Below are 20,354 nucleotides of genomic sequence, written 5' to 3'. Positions count from 1 at the left end.
CAGGGGAGGGAGAGTTGTATCCGGATACGTGGTGGGGTTAGAGGCGGTCCCTGTCCCACCCTCGCACGGCACAGAGAGCAGAATAGAGTAGAGACGTAGCCCAGCCGTCCCACCTCTACACAAAAACTAAAGATGGCAACCTCCAGCACTCCGCTAATCTCTCTGCTTCTATTCGCGGTTTCCGTTACAATAGTCTTCTGTCAGTACGAGAAATACAGCTTCCGGAGTTTTCCGCGTAATGAACTAATGCCGCTGGACTCCGCGTATAAATACGCGCTGGACCAGTACACCGGAGAGAAATGGCAGGAGACAGTTGACTATCTCGAGGTCTCTCTCCGGTTGTACAGGCTGCTCAGGGACAGCGAGGCCTTCTGCAACCTCAACTGCAGCTCAGTGCGACTTGACAACGAGGAGAAGTTTACCGACTTCCCGGAGCTGCGTGTGTTTGGTAACGTTATGAAGAGGGCCCAGTGTCTCAAGCGGTGCAAACAGGGGCTGCCCGCCTTCAGACAGACCATGCCCAGCCGGGACACCGTGGAGGAGTTCGAGAAACGGGAACCATATAAATACCTGCAGTTCGCCTACTTCAAAGTGAGTGAAATCACTTTGAGAGAGAGTGAAATCAATGCGGCTCTCTGCAGTATATATTTTGTATTTCATTTGTATTTTCTATGAGCAGGAGAGGGTTAATTTAAATATGTGGACGAGCTGCCTGTCTCTCAAAACTAATATAACTGAATGCATTTGATATTTAAAGAAGTACTTTCTAAGTTGTATTTTAGATCAAAACAAATTGTGTGTTTTCAATAACTAGAACTGTGTGGTTTACAAGCACTACTCTGCACTCTGTTATGCTACTGTACTCTATTAAGTAATGTGGCTAAACTAAGGAAGAGGGCCCTGTGCTTTTGTTCACTTTATATGAGTAGCTTGATGTATATGCCTGCCTCTGTTTTGTGTGTGAACCTGTCTGCCTCAGTTTGTGTGTGTGTGTGTGTGTGTGTATAACTCTCCTCTCTCCCCCAGTCTGATAACCTGGCCAAGGCAGTGTCTGCTGCCCACACCTTCCTCCTGAAGCACCCTGATGATGAGATGATGCAGAGGAACATGGCCTACTACAGGACTCTACCTGGAGCTGAAGAACACCTCACAGACCTGGAGACCAAGTCCTACGAGGTACACACACGTACACTTGCGTACATACGCATACACACGCATACACACGCACACACATGGATGCACACACACATGCACCAATACTTCTCTCCATGGCTGGGGTTAGAGGTGGTTAGGAGAGCAGACTGAAGTCACAGGAGGATGTAAAGCCTTTCAGAGCTCTAAGACTAAACATGGACCGTAGCCACTTCCTCTTTGGGACAATTGTCTGAGGTCTCAGTTGGGCTGGTTTAGGGAGCTCTGTAGTGTTACACAGATGCAGGTTGTGCTCTGGTGAATAAAATCTGGTATTTTTATTTATTTAACTAGACAAGTCATGTAGAACAAATTCTTATTTACAATGACAGCCTACCCCGGCAAAACCCGAACGATGCTGGGCCAGTTGTGCACCGCCCTATAGGAATCCCAATCACGGCCGATTGTGATACAGCCTGGAATCGAACCAGGGTCTGTAGCACTGAGATGCAGTGCCTTAGACCGCTGCACCACTCGGGAGCCCTGGGCTAATCTGAGCTCTGGTCTAATCTAGTTCAATAGTTCAAATGAACTTCGTAATGTAATCTGTATCAATGTGTGTGTGTTGTTGTTCCAGATGTTGTTTGTGCGAGCGGTGCGTGCGTATAACGGTGATAACTACCGTACCTCAGTGTCAGACATGGAGCTGGCTCTAAGGGATTTCTTCAAGGTCTACGACGAATGTCTGGCTGCTTCAGAAGGAGCCAGGGAGGTCAAAGACTTCAAAGACTTCTACCCCTCCATTGCTGGTCAGTCTATCTTTCTTTCATCCTCTCCATCTAAGGCGAGGATGTCCTCCATGTCATTTACCAGTCCAACACAGATATATTTACCTATCCAAAGGTTGATTTAGACAAATGGATTTATGATTTCTCTTGATCATCTTGAACAGGTCACTCGTGATGATAACCCCCCCCCCCCCCCTCCACCTCTTCTATCTCTCTCCCATTCCCCTCTCTCCCTCCCAGACCACTACACAGAGGTATTGGAGAGGAAGGTGAGGTGTGAGGCCGAGCTGACTCCTGTGGTTGGAGGATTCATCGTAGAGAAGTTTGTAGCAACCATGTACCACTACCTACAGTTCGCCTATTACAAACGTGAGTGTCATATTGCTGTATTATCACAAATACCACTGTTATTATTACACATGCATGTGTTATAGCAGTCTTATGACACAAGTGAGTATGTTACTACAATATTATTACAAACATGTACATTTAGGACTTCTGTGTTCTGTGTGGTTATACACACACACACACTGACCCCCCCCCAGTGAATGACCTGAAGAACGCGGTTCCGTGTGTGACCAGCTACATGTTGTTTGACCCCAGTGATGAGGTGATGAAGAACAACGTGGTGTATTACCAGTACCACAGAGACAAATACGGACTCAGCGACGAAGATTTCCTACCTAGATCGGTAAGACACACACATATTATACAGACATTTTTCAGCACACGCGCGCACACACAAACCGCATGCATTTCCACTATCTCCTTATGCAGGTTATTTGGCCCCTGTCATCGATTTTTGTTTTAACCGGTTCACTGAATGCTGAGGTCTTCATTTGGGTTTGTTTATCGATGTTGATCTGACTTGTGTGTGGTTTGTGTGTGTGTGTTGTGTGTGTGTGTTTTAGGAGGCAGTACGGTACTTGAACCAGACCACCATGCAGCTAGAGATGCTTGAGTTCTCCAGACAACACCTAGCGAGCGATGACGAGGTACGTGTGTGTGTGTCTAATGTCACAATTGTTGAGTCATACAATATATGTGTCCAGAAGTGGGTCTTCTATGTAATCTTTCTGTAAACTAGTGATAAACTACAGATTCCTCTCACATCACATGACCTGTGTCCAAGCAGTACAATGTGACTAGTGTTTACCAGACTGCTGTATCTGACCTCACCACAGGGAGGCGCTGATCACTCACACACTGCTCACTCACAACAATAAAGGCATGTCTAATAATAACCCATAGATGTAGTGCCAGAGTTGTTAACTTGGGGGCAGCATGACTCGCCTCTAGATAAGAGTGGCCAATCCTCCTCCTGGAGAGCCACCCTACTGCAGGATTCTGCGCCAGCCCAACTCTAACACATGTAGATAAGCCAACCAGCTGTTCATCAGGACCTTGATTAGCCGAATAAGGTGTGTTAGAGCAGTTCTGGAACTGAAGCCTGTACACCCAGTAGTTCTCCAGGACTGGAACTGAAGCCTGTACACCCAGTAGTTCTCCAGGACTGGAACTGAAGCCTGTACACCCAGTAGTTCTCCAGGACTGGAACTGAAGCCTGTATACCCAGTAGTTCTCCAGGACTGGAACTGAAGCCTGTACACCCAGTAGTTCTCCAGGACTGGAACTGAAGCCTGTACACCCAGTAGTTCTCCAGGACTGGAACTGAAGCCTGTATACCCAGTAGTTCTCCAGGACTGGAACTGAAGCCTGTATACCCAGTAGTTCTCCAGGACTGGAACTGAAGCCTGTACACCCAGTAGTTCTCCAGGACTGGAACTGAAGCCTGTACACCCAGTAGTTCTCCAGGACTGGAACTGAAGCCTGTATACCCAGTAGTTCTCCAGGACTGGAACTGAAGCCTGTATACCCAGTAGTTCTCCAGGACTGGAACTGAAGCCTGTACACCCAGTAGTTCTCCAGGACTGGAACTGAAGCCTGTACACCCAGTAGTTCTCCAGGACTGGAACTGAAGCCTGTACACCCAGTAGTTCTCCAGGACTGGAACTGGAGCCTGTACACCCAGTAGTTCTCCAGGACTGGAACTGGAGCCTGTACACACAGTAGTTCTCCAGGACTGGAACTGGAGCCTGTACACACAGTAGTTCTCCAGGACTGGAACTGGAGCCTGTACACACAGTAGTTCTCCAGGACTGGAACTGAAGCCTGTACACCCAGTAGTGCTCCAGGACTGGAACTGGAGACCCAATTGGAGGCTCTGTCTGACCAGAGTGTAGTTAGTCCTTATTTACACTGCATATCCATCAGGAAACCATAGAGAATGGTTAGTCTTCAGGTTAAATACTTACAGTTGAATACTTACAGGTTCAATGATATGATATATGTGTGTGTGTGTGTGTGTGTGTGTGTGTGTGTGTGTGTACAGGGGGAAGTGATGGAGTTTCTAGATGAGTTCCTGGATGCTTAGGATCAGTAGCACACTCTGGACGCACTGAAAATAAAGAAGTAAAGAAAGATATAGAGAAAGAAAGAAAAAGCTGAACTAAATGACAGAAACGAGCGACGGCAGGTTTTCCCAGAATGCCGCCGGGCCTTGGTTCCTCCCACTGGGTCGTATTTATTCGGAGGTTCCGGAGGTTCTGATTGGCTCAAATTGGTTCAATTTTTTTTATGTGCTTATATGACCTTTTAAATCATGTTTTTTGAATAGTTCTGGATCATGTGCACTAACATGTACAGTGCAGAGGTACGGACAGTGAGTGATATTGTGGTATTAAATTGGTGATAGTGATATGTGGCCATTCTCTGTTATGTATGTTCACTCCCCTCTTGTCTATTGTCCACATTTTAAATCAAACTGTTCACTGTCTTACAAGGAAATATATAAAGATATTCACATGGTTCTTTAATAATAAAACCACATGGTAAAACCAAGCCCTCTTTAGTGATCGTTGCTTTCTGTTTAGTATGATGTTATTAACTACGGGATCGGTGTCCCTATACTGGGACGGTTGAGCTAACGTGCGCTAATGTGATTAGCATGACTGTTGTAAGCAACAGCAAACTTTCCAGGACATAGATACAGCTGTATGTCTAATTTACTAACTGCACTGTCTAATTAACAGTAGTTATTACAGTGAAATAATACCATGCTATTGTTTGAGGAGAGTGCACAACAACAAAACACTTTTATCACGGCAACTGGTTTGATACATTCACCTCTGAAGGTAATTAATGTACTTATATTCAGGAATCTTGCTCTGATTTGTCATCCTGAGGGTCCCAGAAATAAAATGTAGCACAGTTTTGTTTGATAAAATAAATGTTTATGTTCAAATGTAGGAACTGGGTTCTACAGTTTGAACCCCTGCTGTCTCTGGCTCCACACCCACCCTGCCCGGCCATCTAGATGTGTGAAAGTTAGTGTATAAGCTAATGATCCTTCATGCATTACATTCCTGGGAGTGTGTAAACTTACATGTTGTATCACCATATTATTTGTGTATGTTTTCTATAGTTATGTACTTGAAAATGTATCAATTGAACAATTCGGCACATATGGGCAGACTGATACACAATATTGTCCAGTATTGCCATGTTTCATTGGATTCATCTGAAACTTTGCACACACACTGCTCTAAAATCTAAATTGCGCCTAAATTGTAATATTATATGATGGCCTTTCTCTTGCATTTCAAAGATAAAACAAAATAGAAACGCATGTTTTTTTTGTTTGTATCATCTTTAACCAGATCTAATGTGTTATATTCTCCTACATTCATTTCAGGTCCTGAGCTACAGCCAGTTAGATTTGGGCATGTCATTTTAAGTGGATTTTTTTTTTAAGGGTCTGATCCACAGAGAATAGAGTAGAATAGAAATCTTGACTTCACAAACATACAAATGTAATCTGTTAGAGTTACTATTTACCTGCCCAAAATTGTAATCAGTAACGTAATTTTTGGATTATCCAAACTCAGTAACGTAATCCGATTATTTTCCGTTACTTTTGGATTACTTTCCCAATCCATCAACCACATTTGGTGTGTCATAATAGTGGTCTCTGACTTGTGGTCAGACACTCTCAGGTGAAACACTTAAACTTGCTACTTTTTCAATGCGGAATTGAATGTCATTGAAAAAACAAAGGTATATCTGAATGTAGAAGTAATCATTCTATTCTAATCTGAAACCTCTCCATTGCTAATAAATTGACCTATTGTATGAATTATCTTTCAAATCAGTTAATAAACAAGGACGTTATTTTCATTCCCTCAAATTGAGGGAGTGGGTGTCAGGATATGAAAGCACAGGTGTTGATACCTTCATGAAGTTCACCTGAGGTGACTGGGATAAGATATTTTGATAGGACTCTGTACACAGCTTGGAAAAGGTAAGTGCTATACAAGGAAGCACTAAATCTCTGTCAGACGTGTCTGGCTGTTTCAAAAGGAGCCAGGGAAGTCAACAACTTCTACCTCTCTATCGCTGGTGAGTCTTTCTTTTTACCTCCATCTCAGGCCATCCTATCCCGCTATGTTTTTTTTACCAGTCCAACACAGGTGAATTTTCCTTCCAAAGGTTGATTTAGAACAGTGATTTTTAGTTTGAGCCGTTTTAGAGTACAAGTGGGAGTCGACTCCAAAATAATAGATTCCTCGACTCCTTGCCAGTAGACTCCCGGTGTCGACTCACATTTCTGGGTGTCAAAGCTTCAACCTATCAACTCCTAAGATTCAGTATTTTTGCCACGGAGGAAACTATTTTCCATAGTCTACTTCGAGAACACAAACTCTCGCATATTACACAGCAAAGCCAGAGCGAGCTAGCAGGGGAGAGAGAGAGAGATGGGAGGGGCACAGCCATGCATAGGTAATAGGTAGGCATGTCGGCCTCAAGGCAGACAGTCAGAACTGTGCATCGGTAATCAAAAGATGTAGGCTATCGCAATGCTGTAGTTCTTGGCATGCAATGTCTCGTGCAAGTTCACTAAAGTAGGGGCTATCAATGAGCTGAGCTATTATACACGCAACAGACCGAAGACCAAATGCACACTAGTGTTTTTCATTGCAAAGAAAAAGAGGAGCAGGTGAGCCAGCGAGGGAGAGAGGATCGGGACAGCCCTCAACCCAACACCCAGCCTTGTGCCCAGCCCTCAACCCAACGCTCAACCTTGTGCCCAGCCGTCAACCCTCAACCCAACGCCCAGCCTTGTGCCCAGCCCTCAACCCAACGCCCAGCCTTGTGCCCAGCCCTCAACCCAACACCCAGTCTTGTGCCCAGCCCTCAACCCAAAGCCCAGCCTTGTGCCCAGCCCTCAACCCAATGCCCAGCCCTCAACCCAATGCCCAGCTCTCAATCCAACACTCAGCCCTGTGCCAGTCCTACTGCTCCTGCAGTGTATTACATAGGCAACAGAGCATCATAGGAGTTGTGAGGCATAATAGGAGTTGTGAGACATAATAGGAGTTGTGAGGCATAATAGGAGTTGTGAGGCATAATAGGAGTTGTGAGGCATAATAGGAGTTGTGAGGCATAATAGGAGTTGTGAGGCATAATAGGAGTTGTGAGGCATAATAGGAGTTGTGAGGCATAATAGGAGTTGTGAGGCATCATAGGAGTTGTGAGGCATAATAGGAGTTGTGAGGCATAATAGGAGTTGTGAGGCATAATAGGAGTTGTGAGGCATAATAGGAGTTGTGAGGCATCATAGGAGTTGTGAGGCATAATAGGAGTTGTGAGGCATAATAGGAGTTGTGAGGCATAATAGGAGTTGTGAGGCATAATAGGAGTTGTGAGGCATAATAGGAGTTGTGAGGCATAATAGGAGTTGTTTGAGCTCCAATAATGTTTCTAATAATCTTTATTGTTTTGATCAAACTATGTATTTGAGATGTTTCCTTGTTGCTCCTGTTGTCACCTTCTCACTGATCTTGTGAAGGAAAAACATGCAGTGCTTTGTTTTACTGTACATTAAAATTATTATTTTATTCTTTGTAAAAAAGGTGGGTCATGGCACACATATAGCCTGACAGAGCTGTCTTTCTACTGGACAGGAGGGGATGAGATGGTGCGGGTCCATTTGATGAATCCGGATCGGGCCTGGGCCAAAGCGGATCCGAGGGAGAGAGAAAACTGAGTGGAGGAAGGGAGAGAAAGAGAGAGAGTGGAGGAAGCAGGAGAGAGAGACAGAGAGACAGAGAGCTAAGCGGAGAAGAGGATAGCAGCCAGAGAAAACAGTCATGTTTGAACATGGAGTCTCAGTGCCATTTATCACACAGTGGTGAGAAAAACCCACTGGGGAACATTCTCTCTCTCACCCTTACTCTGTCACTCTCTCTCTATTACCCCCCTCTCTTTCTCTGTCTTCATCCTCCTCTCTCTGTCTCTCCTTGTCTTTCTCTCTGTTTCTAAAGGAAATTTGCAGACGTGGAAGGAGTGGGTGTACAGACATCAGAGAGCCAGCTAGAGGTCAGAGTTCATAGTTCAGACCAGGTCACTGTTAAATTCTGATTGTGAGGAGTCGTAGGTTGTAGATCGTAGCTCACAGAGAGACCATTAGATGTGAGAGACACTTATACTTACTTAGAGTCAACCACATGTGCACGCACAAATACACACACACACACATACGCAAGATGAAATCAAGATGAGAAAGAAAGTGCCCTTCTCATTATCAAGAGGCAGCCAAGGTCGAGAAGAGCAAGGAAAAGATTCCAAACTTAGTCAACAGCGACTGAGAGTTGATATTACCTATTTTGAAAATCATTGTCTTCATGTTGGAAAACTAGCCATGTACATATTGTCTCGTTCTTTTCCATTATGTTTGAAAAGTGCCAGCACGCACTCACACACACACACACCGCTTAGCATCACAAAAGTATAGATTTATGAGTTTATTATTAGAACACACACAAACACACTTCATCCTAACACTGTTGTTCAATGGAACCAATATCTAGAAACGGATGGACCAGACAGAGATGATGTCATAAAGAGACCAGGAAGCAGTAGAGTTCACCCTGTGAGGACATCTGAGCAGTTTCTGTCAATAATAATTATATTACAAAACCTAATGGGCTGGGCACCTGTGTGGGTAAGAAACTGAATTTATCGATCAATCAATCATTGACTCAAATACTGTCATGAAGGTACAGACAGTGTGGTATTTGGCTATTTTACTCTTACAGAACAGCACTTAAATCCTCATTACAGAAAAACACTTTTTTTTTACATAACCCCCATCTTCACCACCAACATCACTCTTCAAAACACAGTTTACAAAAAACAAGACATTTAATACTGAATAGTATACAGATACTTTTTACAACTATAGAACACTATGGCCATCATTTTCCCCACAAACAATGAAAAGAACCATAACATTGATAGATGGGTTGGTTTGGCAATATTATGTATGTATTATGCTACATGTGTTTTGTGCTGTTAGTTTATTTAAACTCCAGTCATGGACATGGTTAAAGAAGCTACAACAAATCCTAAATTACACTGCAGTATAAACTTTTATAATCATTTCACACGTGTATTAGAAATGTATGTTTTTTGAATCCCAACTCTCCCTGAGACACCCTCGGAGAGTGGGGTCACAGCCAGGGTCTGCCAATATCAACGGCAACCCTGGAGCAATTTAAAGTGCCTTGCCCAAGGGCACATCGACAGATTTTGCACCTTTTCGGCTCAGAATTCAAACTAGTGACCTTTCAGTTTCTGTCCCAACACTCAAACCGCTAGGCTACCTGCAGCCCAATAAATATAGTAGTGAGTTTTACAATGTTGTGCTGTTGTGTGTGAGGAAAATGGAGCCATGTACTGTATGTTATTAGTCCATCTCTGTAGTCTTTGTCATCTGAAACATTTATTACAATATAAACATTTATTATTCCTCTGAAACATTTATTCTTATGAATAAAAAAGCTAACATATTAATCAAGGCCACATGCTAACGAATGCAGATACCCTTGTATATTAGTTCACATAACATCCTCCATTTCAACTCTGCATTGATAAAGATTTTAGAAGTTTCTGACTAACTTAGTACATTTATTTTAATTGACCCAAATATAGAGATCAAAATCGGGAGGGGGGGGGGGGACACTTCTGGTCTTTGTCTGTCTGTCTGACTGTCAGTCTGCCTGTGTTGTCATGGTAGCGTCAGTTAGTCTGATGTTCTGATTACTCGGCGGTGTCTCCCAATGCAGTCTGGAAAGCTTCAAACACGTCACACCGCTGACCAGCAGATCACACCGGTGTGAGACACACATATACACACGCACACAAACATGCACGTACACACACAGACACACAGACACACACACACACACACACACATACACACACACACACACACACACACACACACACACACAGACACCAGATTATGCCCCTAGACCCCCGTCTCTGTCTCTGAACTGAGTCTGCAGTCTGGACTCCTACTCTAATACTCTCTCCAGCCGTCTCTGTCAAAACCAACACTCACACGCACAAATGTTTGACATTTTAGTCGTTTAGCAGACACACACACTCCATCTAGACAAGTCTCTATATGTTTGATTCCCCCCTCTCCCTTTACCTCTACTCCCCTCTCCCCACTTTCCCCTCCCCACTCCCCTCTCCCCACTTTCCTCTCCTCTCTACCTTGCATTGACTGTCTGATAATATATCTCACCTCTTGTTAACGCCCAGAAATGTTCAAACTTCCATCCACTCAAAAATGTACATTTTATACACACCATAATATGGTGCCAATCTAAAGCCTTGTTCACATTGGCAGTTTGAAGTGACTTTGCATATCCGATTTGCAGTCAAGCCACATTTCAAACAACCTTTGTAGGTGGTTTGAAGTCAGATACAAATCTGTCGCCATGCGACTTGTATCTGAACAGTCAAATCTGATACATTTGCCCTCAAGTCATTTTTAGAATGTTATTTGTCATGTCTTGTTGCATGCTAGCTACTCTGCTTACAGTTTGACAAGAACAACTTCACATTCATCATCTCCAGCACCACCTCTACATCAACATACTGTATGTGAAAATGGCTATGTTTAGTAGTAATAAAACATTGAGGAAAATAAGTGTTTCCAATTACATCATTGGTGTGGCAATACCTACTCATCATTGTAACCATAATTGGTTAAAATGACATGATGCACACTGATGATGTCATTGGAAACACTTATCTTCCACTATCTTTTTTATTACAAAACATAGAAACGATCCATTTTCGTATATATTGATGTTGTGGTGGTGCTGGAGATGAATATGTAGTAAAAAATATTTGTTCTCCCTTTAATGGTTTACAAACAAATGAGTGAATGTGCCACAAAAGCTAAACAGCTACCTATCTAGCTAGTTGACTGCTGTGGCTTGAGAAAAATGACTCCCTTTGAGGCTTTAATTAAAAGTGTTTTATCACTATGATTTTGAACATTCAAAGAGACTGGGAAACATCCATGGCAGGCATTGTTGTCACCATAGCTTGCTACATAACTTCTGAGTGATAAGAAGCACGAGCACCAATCAGCCTACACCACTGCACACTCACCCGTCATAACTATGACAACTAGCGTAGCCATGTCAGCAAATGACTGTTGTCTGAACACACACAAATCCCATATGGTCACTTGTAACTTGCTGTTTGGCAGTGGTGTATAGTACTTAAGTAAAAATACTTGAAAGTACTACTTAAGTAGCTTTTTGGGGTATCTGTACTTTACTTTTTAAATATCTGACAACTTTTACTTTTACCTCATTACATTCTTAAAGAAAATAATGTACTTTTTACTCCATACATTTTCCCTGACACCCAAAAGTACTTGTTACATTTTTGAATACTTAGCAGGACAGGAAAATTGTCCAATTCATGCACTTATCAAGAGAACATCCCTACTGCCTCTGATCTGACGGACTCCCTACACACACACGCTTTGTAAATTATGTCTGAGTGTTAGAGTGTGCCCTGGCTATCCGTAAATACATTTTTAAAAACAAGAAAATGGTGGTGTCTGTTTGATTAATATAAGGAATTTAAAATTATTAATAGTTTTACTTTTGATACTTTTTGAGTTTTACTCAAGTTGTGTTTTACCGGGTGACAGTCCCTTTTATCCAAGTAATTTTCTATCAAGGTATTGTAACGACCCTGGGTTTATAAGCGCGGTATTCGACCCTGCCGCACGAGCGTGCTTTTGCCGTACAGTCGATAGCGCTGGACCTCGGGCTCGAAGGTCGAGGGTTGGAGACCTGCTCCCTGCTGTTTCATTACAATATCTGTACTTTTACTCAAGTATGACATTTGTGTACTTTTTCCACCACCGCTGCATTTGGATCGATAGTCAGTATTCCAAAGCGGATGTGAAAACATGGACGTTAGAACACCTAATTGGTTGTATTCAATAGATCACACTGTGGGAAGAACGTTTTGTAATGGAAAACGAAAACTAGCGTTTCTTATGGGACGAGTTCAGGTAATCCTTCCCTGTTTCAGTCTATTTTGTTTTCTTCCATTTGGTGCTTATGAATAGGACCCTGAATGCATCCACTCAAATCAGGGTGCCAACTCTGACAGCAATTTCAAATGCTGATGTCATGGTGAGAAACAAGGAATCCTTACAATCATGCACAATGTTACACGACTACATAGTAAGGTAGAGCCCTAATAATACAACATAACAAAGTTCAATTGTCTCACACAAGAACAATGAAATCAAAATATCATCAAATACAGTAATAACATGGTAATAACACAGTAATAACATGGTAATAACACAGTAACAACATGGTAATTACACATTAATAAACAGGTATGATTCTGAACCACAATGTCCCAGAGCTCTGGAGGAGGAGTCCCTTCTCGTTCGTCACCAGATTTGAAAACTCCTGCTAGCATTAGCATAGCATAGCCACTCATCTCATTCCCTCGTCCCTCTACCTGACCCTAACCACCAACCCTCAACACTTCCTCAGCCCCAAACCTCACCATTCAAATACCCTCAACCCTCAACCCCTTCCTCACCCGTCAACTCATTCTTCTGTGTCTGCAGGTGTAGTGTGTGGCTGTTCAACTCACACACCCCAAATACCCTAACCCACATCACCTCCCTCCCTGGAGCCTCCCTCCACTCTCTCTGCAGCCGCACTGTCTCTCTCTTTCTCTCTCTCTTAGACCTTCTGTTGCATCTCTATCTGTTGTCCATGTCTGCTGTGACTCTGACCCTTCCCGTTCATCTCGTACATCGAGCTCTTCTGCTGTTTCCGTCGGTAACACCACGCACCGACGGCGGCTGCCAGGGCAACCGTGCACACAGCAATGACAATGGCCGCCACCGTGGGCCCCCTGCCGGAGGAGGGAGGAGGGGGAGGAGGGCAGTCCTCCTCACCTCCGGTACACCCTGCCTCCCCTGTCTTGCCTTCCTTCTCCCCTTCCTCCCCCTCCCTCTCCCCGCTGTGTCGAGTCAGGTTGTGCTCGGCTCCACGTTCCTCCTCGTCAATGACATCATCAGTCCACGCCGTGGGGGCGGGGCCGTGCTCCAGGAAGGGGTGCACATGATCCGTGGTTTCCCAGGAGTCTGTGGGAGAAGGCCTGGCTGCGTTTCTGGGGGTGACGCCGTCCAGTGACGATGTCAGAGAGGGCGTGGTGTAGTCGGCTGAATAGGAATCTGAGGATGTGGCCTCAGGGGAGAGGGGTGAGTCGGGTGAGGCTTTAGGGCTGAGTCCTCCCACCTGGTCCTGATCCTGCTCTACAGGGTCCGCCTCCTGCGTGGGGGACAGGGGGACCTGAGGGACGCCCGTGAATGGGACGGGACGACTCATCTCCACCTCATTCGGCCGGTCCGTCACCCCGACAACCACAAGACCCTCCTCTTCCTCCTCTCGCACCTCAGGCTCCACCCCTTCCTCTGTGGAGCCGCCTCCCACTTTATCAGTGTCAGTCTCCTCCTGACTGACAGGGTAGCCGTCCAACCAGGTCTCGTCTGTGCTGGCTGTGGGTTCTCCTCCCGCCGCCTCCTGGGTTACATTCTGAGGCTCGCCTGTTGTCATTCCAATGGGAGGGACTACATGGCCATCTTCATGGTCGTCGTGGTCATGGTCATCATGGCCATGATCATCTTGATCGTTATGGTGATGGTCTTGGTCTTCATGGTCATCAAGGTGATCATGGTCGTGGACATGGTCTTGGTCTTCATGGTCATCGTGGTGATCGCTAGGATCTGAGTGGTCATGATCATCATCGTCATGGTGATCCGTTACATCATCGTGGTCATGGTCTTCATGATCATCATGTTCACCGTGGCTGTGATATTGAATGCGGTCATCCTCCTCGTGTTCACCCATGTTGTAATGCTCGTCGTGTCCGTTATCATACGCACCCCCCTTCTCATGGTCATCCTCCCTGTGTTCTCCTTGGTCCTCACGGTGGGCCTCTTCACTATCATAGCTTTCATGGTTATCATGTTCATGGCCATCATGGGTGTCAGGATCATCGTGGTCAAGGTGTTCAATGGCATGGTCTTCACCATCAAAAACTTGTTCAGAACTTTCATCGTGGTCAGGATCTGTTCGATCGTCGTGATCATATTCACGGTCAATATGTTCATGGTCAACATCATCTTCGTGGTCATCATGGTCATTGTGGTCAATTGGTTGTTGGAATTGACCCTCATGGCTGTCATGATCTTTTGTCTCCTCTGGTTGGCTGTTGTCTTCCTTGCTCTCCTCTGATTCGCTGCCGGAGGCCCTGACACGGTTGTCTCCCTCAGGGGGTGTGTCCTGTGTGACTGGCGGGTGGGTGGGTTCCACATGTCCCGCCTCCTGGAAGGCCTCTGAGGGGAACCAGAACAGGTGCTTCTGGGAAAGCAGGGAGACGGGCGCCTCAGTCGCCTCCGACATGCCCATCCCCTCCTCCTGCTCCTCCTCCTGCTTCTCCTCATCGACGGGATGGTCTGTCGAGTCTTCCAGCTCCTCCTCCTTTCTTCCAGTCACCAGTCCTTCCCCCACATTCTCCTCCTGCTGCTCCTCCTCTCCCACAGACAGCTCCTCTCCTCCCTGCACTTCCTCCTCTCCTCCCGTCTCCGCATCCTGCTCCTCTACTTCCGTCATGCTGAAGCTGGCCTCCTGCTGCTCCTGATCCCTGCGCCCCTCTTCTCCTGTGTCCTCCTCCACATTTACATATGTTGTCTCCTCTTGCACCTCCTCTTCTACCGGTTCCTCATGTGTGTCCTCCTCCTCAGTAGGGGTGTCGTAGGAGAGGTGGTGATCGTCATCAGTGAACTTATCTTCATAGTCAATGTGGGCCTCTGTCTTGTCTGTAGGTACAGAGAGAAAAAGAGAGGGGGGGGGGGGGGACACAATCAGCCACAAGCACACACATACCCAGAATGCAGCGTGCACACACACAGTATAGAGACTCGTAGTCAACGTGGACTTGGCATTCTGTCTCCTAGTCCAGGCTAGCTAGCTGTCTTCCGGTTTTCTCCTCTCTCCCTTCCTTCCCTCCTCCCCCTCTTCTCCTCCTCCACATGCCTAGTGATGGCATCTATCACAGAGGTGTCATGACACCCGTTTATATCTCTCACTCACAACTGGGATGCTGTTTTGTAACAGGCATAAATCAAACCCTTGGCCTTGGGCATATCTAAAATGGCACCCTATTCCGTATGTAGTGCATTGACTTGAGTATTGCACTTCACATTAAAATATAATTATAGAAAAGTATGGAACTGAAGTGATGACTGTTTATTTTTTATTTTTTAGATTATTTATTGTCTTTTTAAAATGTGTATTATTAATATTACTATTACATTTCAAATTACAATACAATAACAAAAAACATAGGACATCACTACATGTATATTTCTGTGAAGAAACATAAAATAACATTAAAGTAAAATAATAAAAACACCACATATGAATTGAGTTTCAAAAGTTAAAGTACCTCAAATAAAATAAGGTCAAATGTACAAATGTACAAACCTATGATAGAGTTGTAAGAATACAGTGGGGGTTTTTGTTGCTGTTTATTTGATTAAATATTGGATTTCAAGTAAAAATATATTGCTTTTTGGGGACAGATTTCAAATATTTGCTTTTGTGCATATAAGATTTACCAGAGAGAATGAATTCAGTAGTTTGTTTTCATTTGAATAATACCATATTACATTTTTCATTGTAAATACATGGGTCTTATTAATAAATGAAAACATGTAGGTACTTAAGTAGATTGGCAACCTTTCATGAAACCAGTTTGGGTTTTTGTTAATAAGGTGGTTTAGGCCCATTTGAAGTCTTTAGCATATGCTAAAGTTATCCATTTATAATCTGTAGTTAATAATGTAATAGGTCTCCAATTATCTGTGACAAGGGGATCTTTATCTGGTTTTTATATTAAGGAAATAACCCCTTGTTCCATGGTAGTAATCATCTCACCCTTAGCTAGGCATTCTTGGAACACGGTGAATGCTGATCCCTCTAAATGTTCCCAAAAGTGTAAATACAATTCCACAGAAAGAGCATCTGTTCCAGGTGCTTTGCCCTTCTTCATAGATTTAAGAGCATCTCTAATCTCCACTAAAGAAAAATCATCTTCCCGTATGGACTTGAACTCATCAGAAATCATTGGTACATGACCATGGACATGTTTCCTAAAATGTTCACATTCAATCCCATTAAAATGAGGTATATACAGATTTTCCATTGAAAGAATACACAAAGCTAGAGATGATATTTGGGTCTTTACACAAGGTGTTGTCAATATTTCAGGCAGAAAGAGATTTTCTCTTATAGTTCCTTTTTTCAAGAGCAAAACAATAACTGGCGTTTTTCTCACCCTCCTCAACCCATTGTTCTCTAGATCTAGTAAAGGCCCCTTCAGCTAAATCAATGTACATTAGATCTAGTTCTATTCCAGATGTATTCAAGTCTGTTTCTTCCTCTGCTAAAAGGGTATCTTTTATGTTTCCTCTTTAGTTCCTTACTGCGTGTAATGGCGACAGATCTTACTTTGAATTTAAACATTTCACAATTACTTCAATGTTTTGGTTCTAAATCGTTTGAATTAAACGGGTCTATGATCAAGTTCTTGATGCTCTCGTTAAAGACCGGATCATTTAGGAGTGAATTATTACGTTTCCAGTATCCTCGAATGGCACTGGATTTTTCCGAACATTCTAACGTCAATAATATAATTGTATGGTCAGTGAAAGAACACGTGGGGGAGAAATGAGAAACAGATCCATTGTGGAAACAGATCCATTGTGGAAACAGATCCATTGTGGAAACAGATCCATTGTGGAAACAGATGAATTGTGGAAACAGATCCATTGTGGAAACAGATCCATTGTGGATCTGACCATCATTGACATATGACACCAGGTATATTCATTTAAGTTTCTATTACAGAAGCTCCATGTAGCAACCACTGTCAGTTAACTGCAAAATTAGGTGATGATGTCACTATTCTGAGATATTTAAGCTATTCTAAGTGGATATCACTCTAGAGTTATCAGTCTCCAGCTATTATAAAGCCATGCAATTGTATACTTGTTTTGCAGCTCAGTAAGCTTATCAGCAAGGTCCAAAAAGAAACTCTTATTTGAGAATTGTATCCATACATATTGCATGTAATAAAACAAGCATTATCTTGTATGGAAATCAATGTAACCCATCTCCCATCTTCAGACACACATGAGTCCGAAATATCACCGTATGAAGCGATATCATAGTGCCAGCTGAGTGGTTAGACCCGTGACTATAATAAACAGTATTTCCCCATTGTGATTTACAAAAACTAGAATCTGAATCGCAGGAGTGAGTCTCCTGGAGTAGAATTGACCAAATAAAAAAAAAGTGTTTTTCTTTTAGTTGTGTTTCATAAACCCCTGGCATGTAGAGATACAACATTTAGTGCATTGTATTCAAAACGTTGCATAACCTGACAGTAATAAAATAACAATAATAAAACAAATACAGTAGTGATATGAATAACTGGTTAACTAGTTGAACTAGTAAGCTAGGTAGCTAGTAAGGAAACCTGAGCTTAGAGAAAGAACTGGACTACCCTAAACCGAGGTAGTTGTGATCAATTTGATGAAACCGTATTCACATGTACGAACCTGGTGATATAAAACGGGATGATGGTAAAAATGACTTATTACTCAAGAGCTAGCTAAATTACTCTTAACATTTTCATTTGACTTAGAAAGAATAGGACAACATCGATTTCAATTCAATGTAGCTATATACCTGACCACAGTGTTGTCAAAACATTCAATACTCTCATGACATTCACTTGACGTCCTGGCATTCCATCTTCTTGGCTTCTTTCCATACGACATCTCTGTAGATTATCATTGTGAACCGCATGATGGTTGTCCGCGGAGATCCGTGATATCTTAGTTTTCCCAGGCGGTGCACCACGTCGTTGACATCCGGGAGCTTGTCTTGAATCCTGGGTGCTACTTTCCCGAGGTTGTCAATGGTCTCCCCATCTTCTTCTCGCACCCAATGTAGTTTCAGGTTCCATCTCTGGCTGTGGTGCTGGACTTCCATGACATTCTGTCGCAGCTGGCGATTCACCTGTTGCAGTTTCTGTACTTTAGCTTCCATTGTTAGTATTTTTTCACTGTGGGTTGACACCTGGTTGAGGAGCTGCTGCACAGTGGCTGAGAGAGACTCCATTGATATGGGGTTTGTCTCTGTTGTCTTTTCAATGATGGCCAGTTTTTCAAAGGTGGCCTTGAGAATGTCAGGGTTGCAGAACATTTTGTGACTGCCCTGTATTTGGTAGGAGGGCTCTTACTCCACGTAAGTGGCAGTGGTAAAAAGCATTTTTTACAATGAGTTCTGGAAAGTCTTCACGTGGCCTACATGATTCTGTCTGCTGCTGACATCTGAGCTGATTAGCATCTGTTCAGTCATGCCTTGCATTCTCGCTTTCTTCTGCCCATGTAGTTGTGTGATCACCGTGTTTTCCAATCACCTTATGTTACTTCATATAAGTACGGGTCAGTTTACCAGAAATACTATTGTTCATAATCTTTCTTGTTTATCGGGATGTACGTTCAAATACACCCGCTCAAAGAGACGCCATCTTGGACCGCAGCACTGTTCCCACTAAAGGGATGACTAATAACCAGGAAGGGAACAGAGTGAACTCATCACAGATTCCTGTGGTCAGAGGACACAGCTCTGACGTGAGATGTCAGGGAAACATGAAACCAGGTGACGCACACAAACAGACACACACATACACACACACATTTACCTTTTACACAGAGCTGTACCAGTCCGTACCACTCTCCACAGCTGTCACACAGCAGGCTGAAGGCTGAGTGGCCGCTGGGCAACACATGACCAGGTAGACAGGAGTACAGCAGCTCGTCCCCCATCTCAAACCCGGTGTGGCCCTGGAGATGAGTGTTGGGGAACGCAGGGGGGTCTCCACATGGAACACCTGAAAGGTAATACATAATTAGGTTAGGTTCGATTATATCACAATTATGTTATGACACAGTTAGCTTATATATACCATTATAAGTTATAACATACAGTGTTAGGACATGCTTTTCTCTCTGTCCTTTTCCTCAGTAGTGGAGACAAAGGCTGGTTGTCATGGATTGGTTGGCTTATAACTGGAGCCTGGTTGGTCCTCAAAGTTACTTATGTGGCATGTACAACATGGCGGATGTCTAATAAAGTGGACACAGATTTAAATGTTTCTTGCCTATTTACTCTTCTCTCTTTGCGGTGTTACAGCTCCCACAGTAACTCTCCTGTTCCTCAGTTAAAACCCAAACATCAGCATTGGGTGTCGTCCAACAGGGGCCCAGTCCAAAAACAACTTCTAACCCCATCCTCTTCTATGTCCATTGGACTGGAGAGGTGAATATGTAATGGAGGTGAACCACGCTCGGTTGATGGGTAAGCTGAAGCTTTAGCTCAGTGGGCTAACACAATCTTGTGGCACACAGATTGAAAGAGAGATTGAGAGAGAGAGAGAGAGAGAGAGAGAGAGAGAGAGAGAGAGAGAGAGAGAGAGAACCGGTGTGGGAACACAGAGAGAGAGAGAGCGAGAACCGGTGTGGGAACACAGAGAGAGAGAGAGCGAGAACACCGGTGTGGGAACACAGAGAGAGAGAGAGAGAGAGAGAGAGAGAGAGAGAGAGAGAGAGAGCGAGAGAACACCGGTGTGGGAACACAGAGAGAGAGAGAGAGAGAGAGAGAGAGCGAGAGAACACCGGTGTGGGAACACAGAGAGAGAGAGAGAGAGAGAGAGAGAGAGAGAGAGAGAGAGAGAACACTGGTGTGGGAACACATAGAGAGAGAGAGAGAGAGAGAGAACACTGGTGTGGGAACACAGAGAGAGAGAGAGAGAGAGAGAGAGAGAGAGAGAGCGAGAACACCGGTGTGGGAACACAGAGAGAGAGAGAGAGAGAGAGAGCGAGAACACCGG

At 44.0% G+C, this 20,354-nt stretch overlaps 2 protein-coding genes across 2 annotated transcripts in view; one reads left to right on the top strand and one right to left on the bottom strand.

Moving 5' to 3' along the window:
* Nucleotides 1-28: 28 nt before the first annotated feature.
* On the top strand, nt 29-4,820 carry crtap (cartilage associated protein). The gene is made up of 7 exons (XM_029658655.2): nt 29-591; nt 1,027-1,176; nt 1,769-1,940; nt 2,160-2,288; nt 2,465-2,610; nt 2,831-2,914; nt 4,312-4,820. The coding sequence occupies exons 1-7, from the start codon at nt 133-135 to the stop codon at nt 4,351-4,353; spliced, it is 1,182 nt and encodes a 393-aa protein (XP_029514515.1). The 5' UTR covers nt 29-132; the 3' UTR covers nt 4,354-4,820.
* Nucleotides 4,821-10,536: 5,716 nt separating this feature from the next.
* susd5 (sushi domain containing 5) overlaps nt 10,537-20,354 on the bottom strand; it is a 32,554-nt gene continuing 22,736 nt past the window's right edge. The window contains exons 4-5 of the mRNA XM_065017877.1: nt 19,167-19,355; nt 10,537-15,210 (exon numbers count right to left, since the gene is read on the bottom strand). Of these exons, the coding sequence (XP_064873949.1) occupies nt 13,067-15,210; nt 19,167-19,355 (2,333 nt within the window). The 3' untranslated portion in view covers nt 10,537-13,066. The remainder of the gene's footprint in view (nt 15,211-19,166; nt 19,356-20,354) is intronic.

This window comes from Oncorhynchus nerka, linkage group LG4, assembly GCF_034236695.1.
Source record: "Oncorhynchus nerka isolate Pitt River linkage group LG4, Oner_Uvic_2.0, whole genome shotgun sequence".
Taxonomy (NCBI): Eukaryota; Metazoa; Chordata; class Actinopteri; order Salmoniformes; family Salmonidae; genus Oncorhynchus; species Oncorhynchus nerka.
This window is presented reverse-complemented; position numbering and strand designations above follow the sequence as displayed.

Bases quoted from the DNA above. Each gene is read 5' to 3' on its own strand.
- crtap (XM_029658655.2), top strand. From the start codon at position 133: ATGGCAACCTCCAGCACTCCGCTAATCTCTCTGCTTCTATTCGCGGTT. The intron at 592-1,026 runs GTGAGTGAAATC...TCTCTCCCCCAG, and splicing joins TGCAGTTCGCCTACTTCAAA to TCTGATAACCTGGCCAAGGC. The intron at 2,915-4,311 runs GTACGTGTGTGT...GTGTGTGTACAG, and splicing joins ACCTAGCGAGCGATGACGAG to GGGGAAGTGATGGAGTTTCT.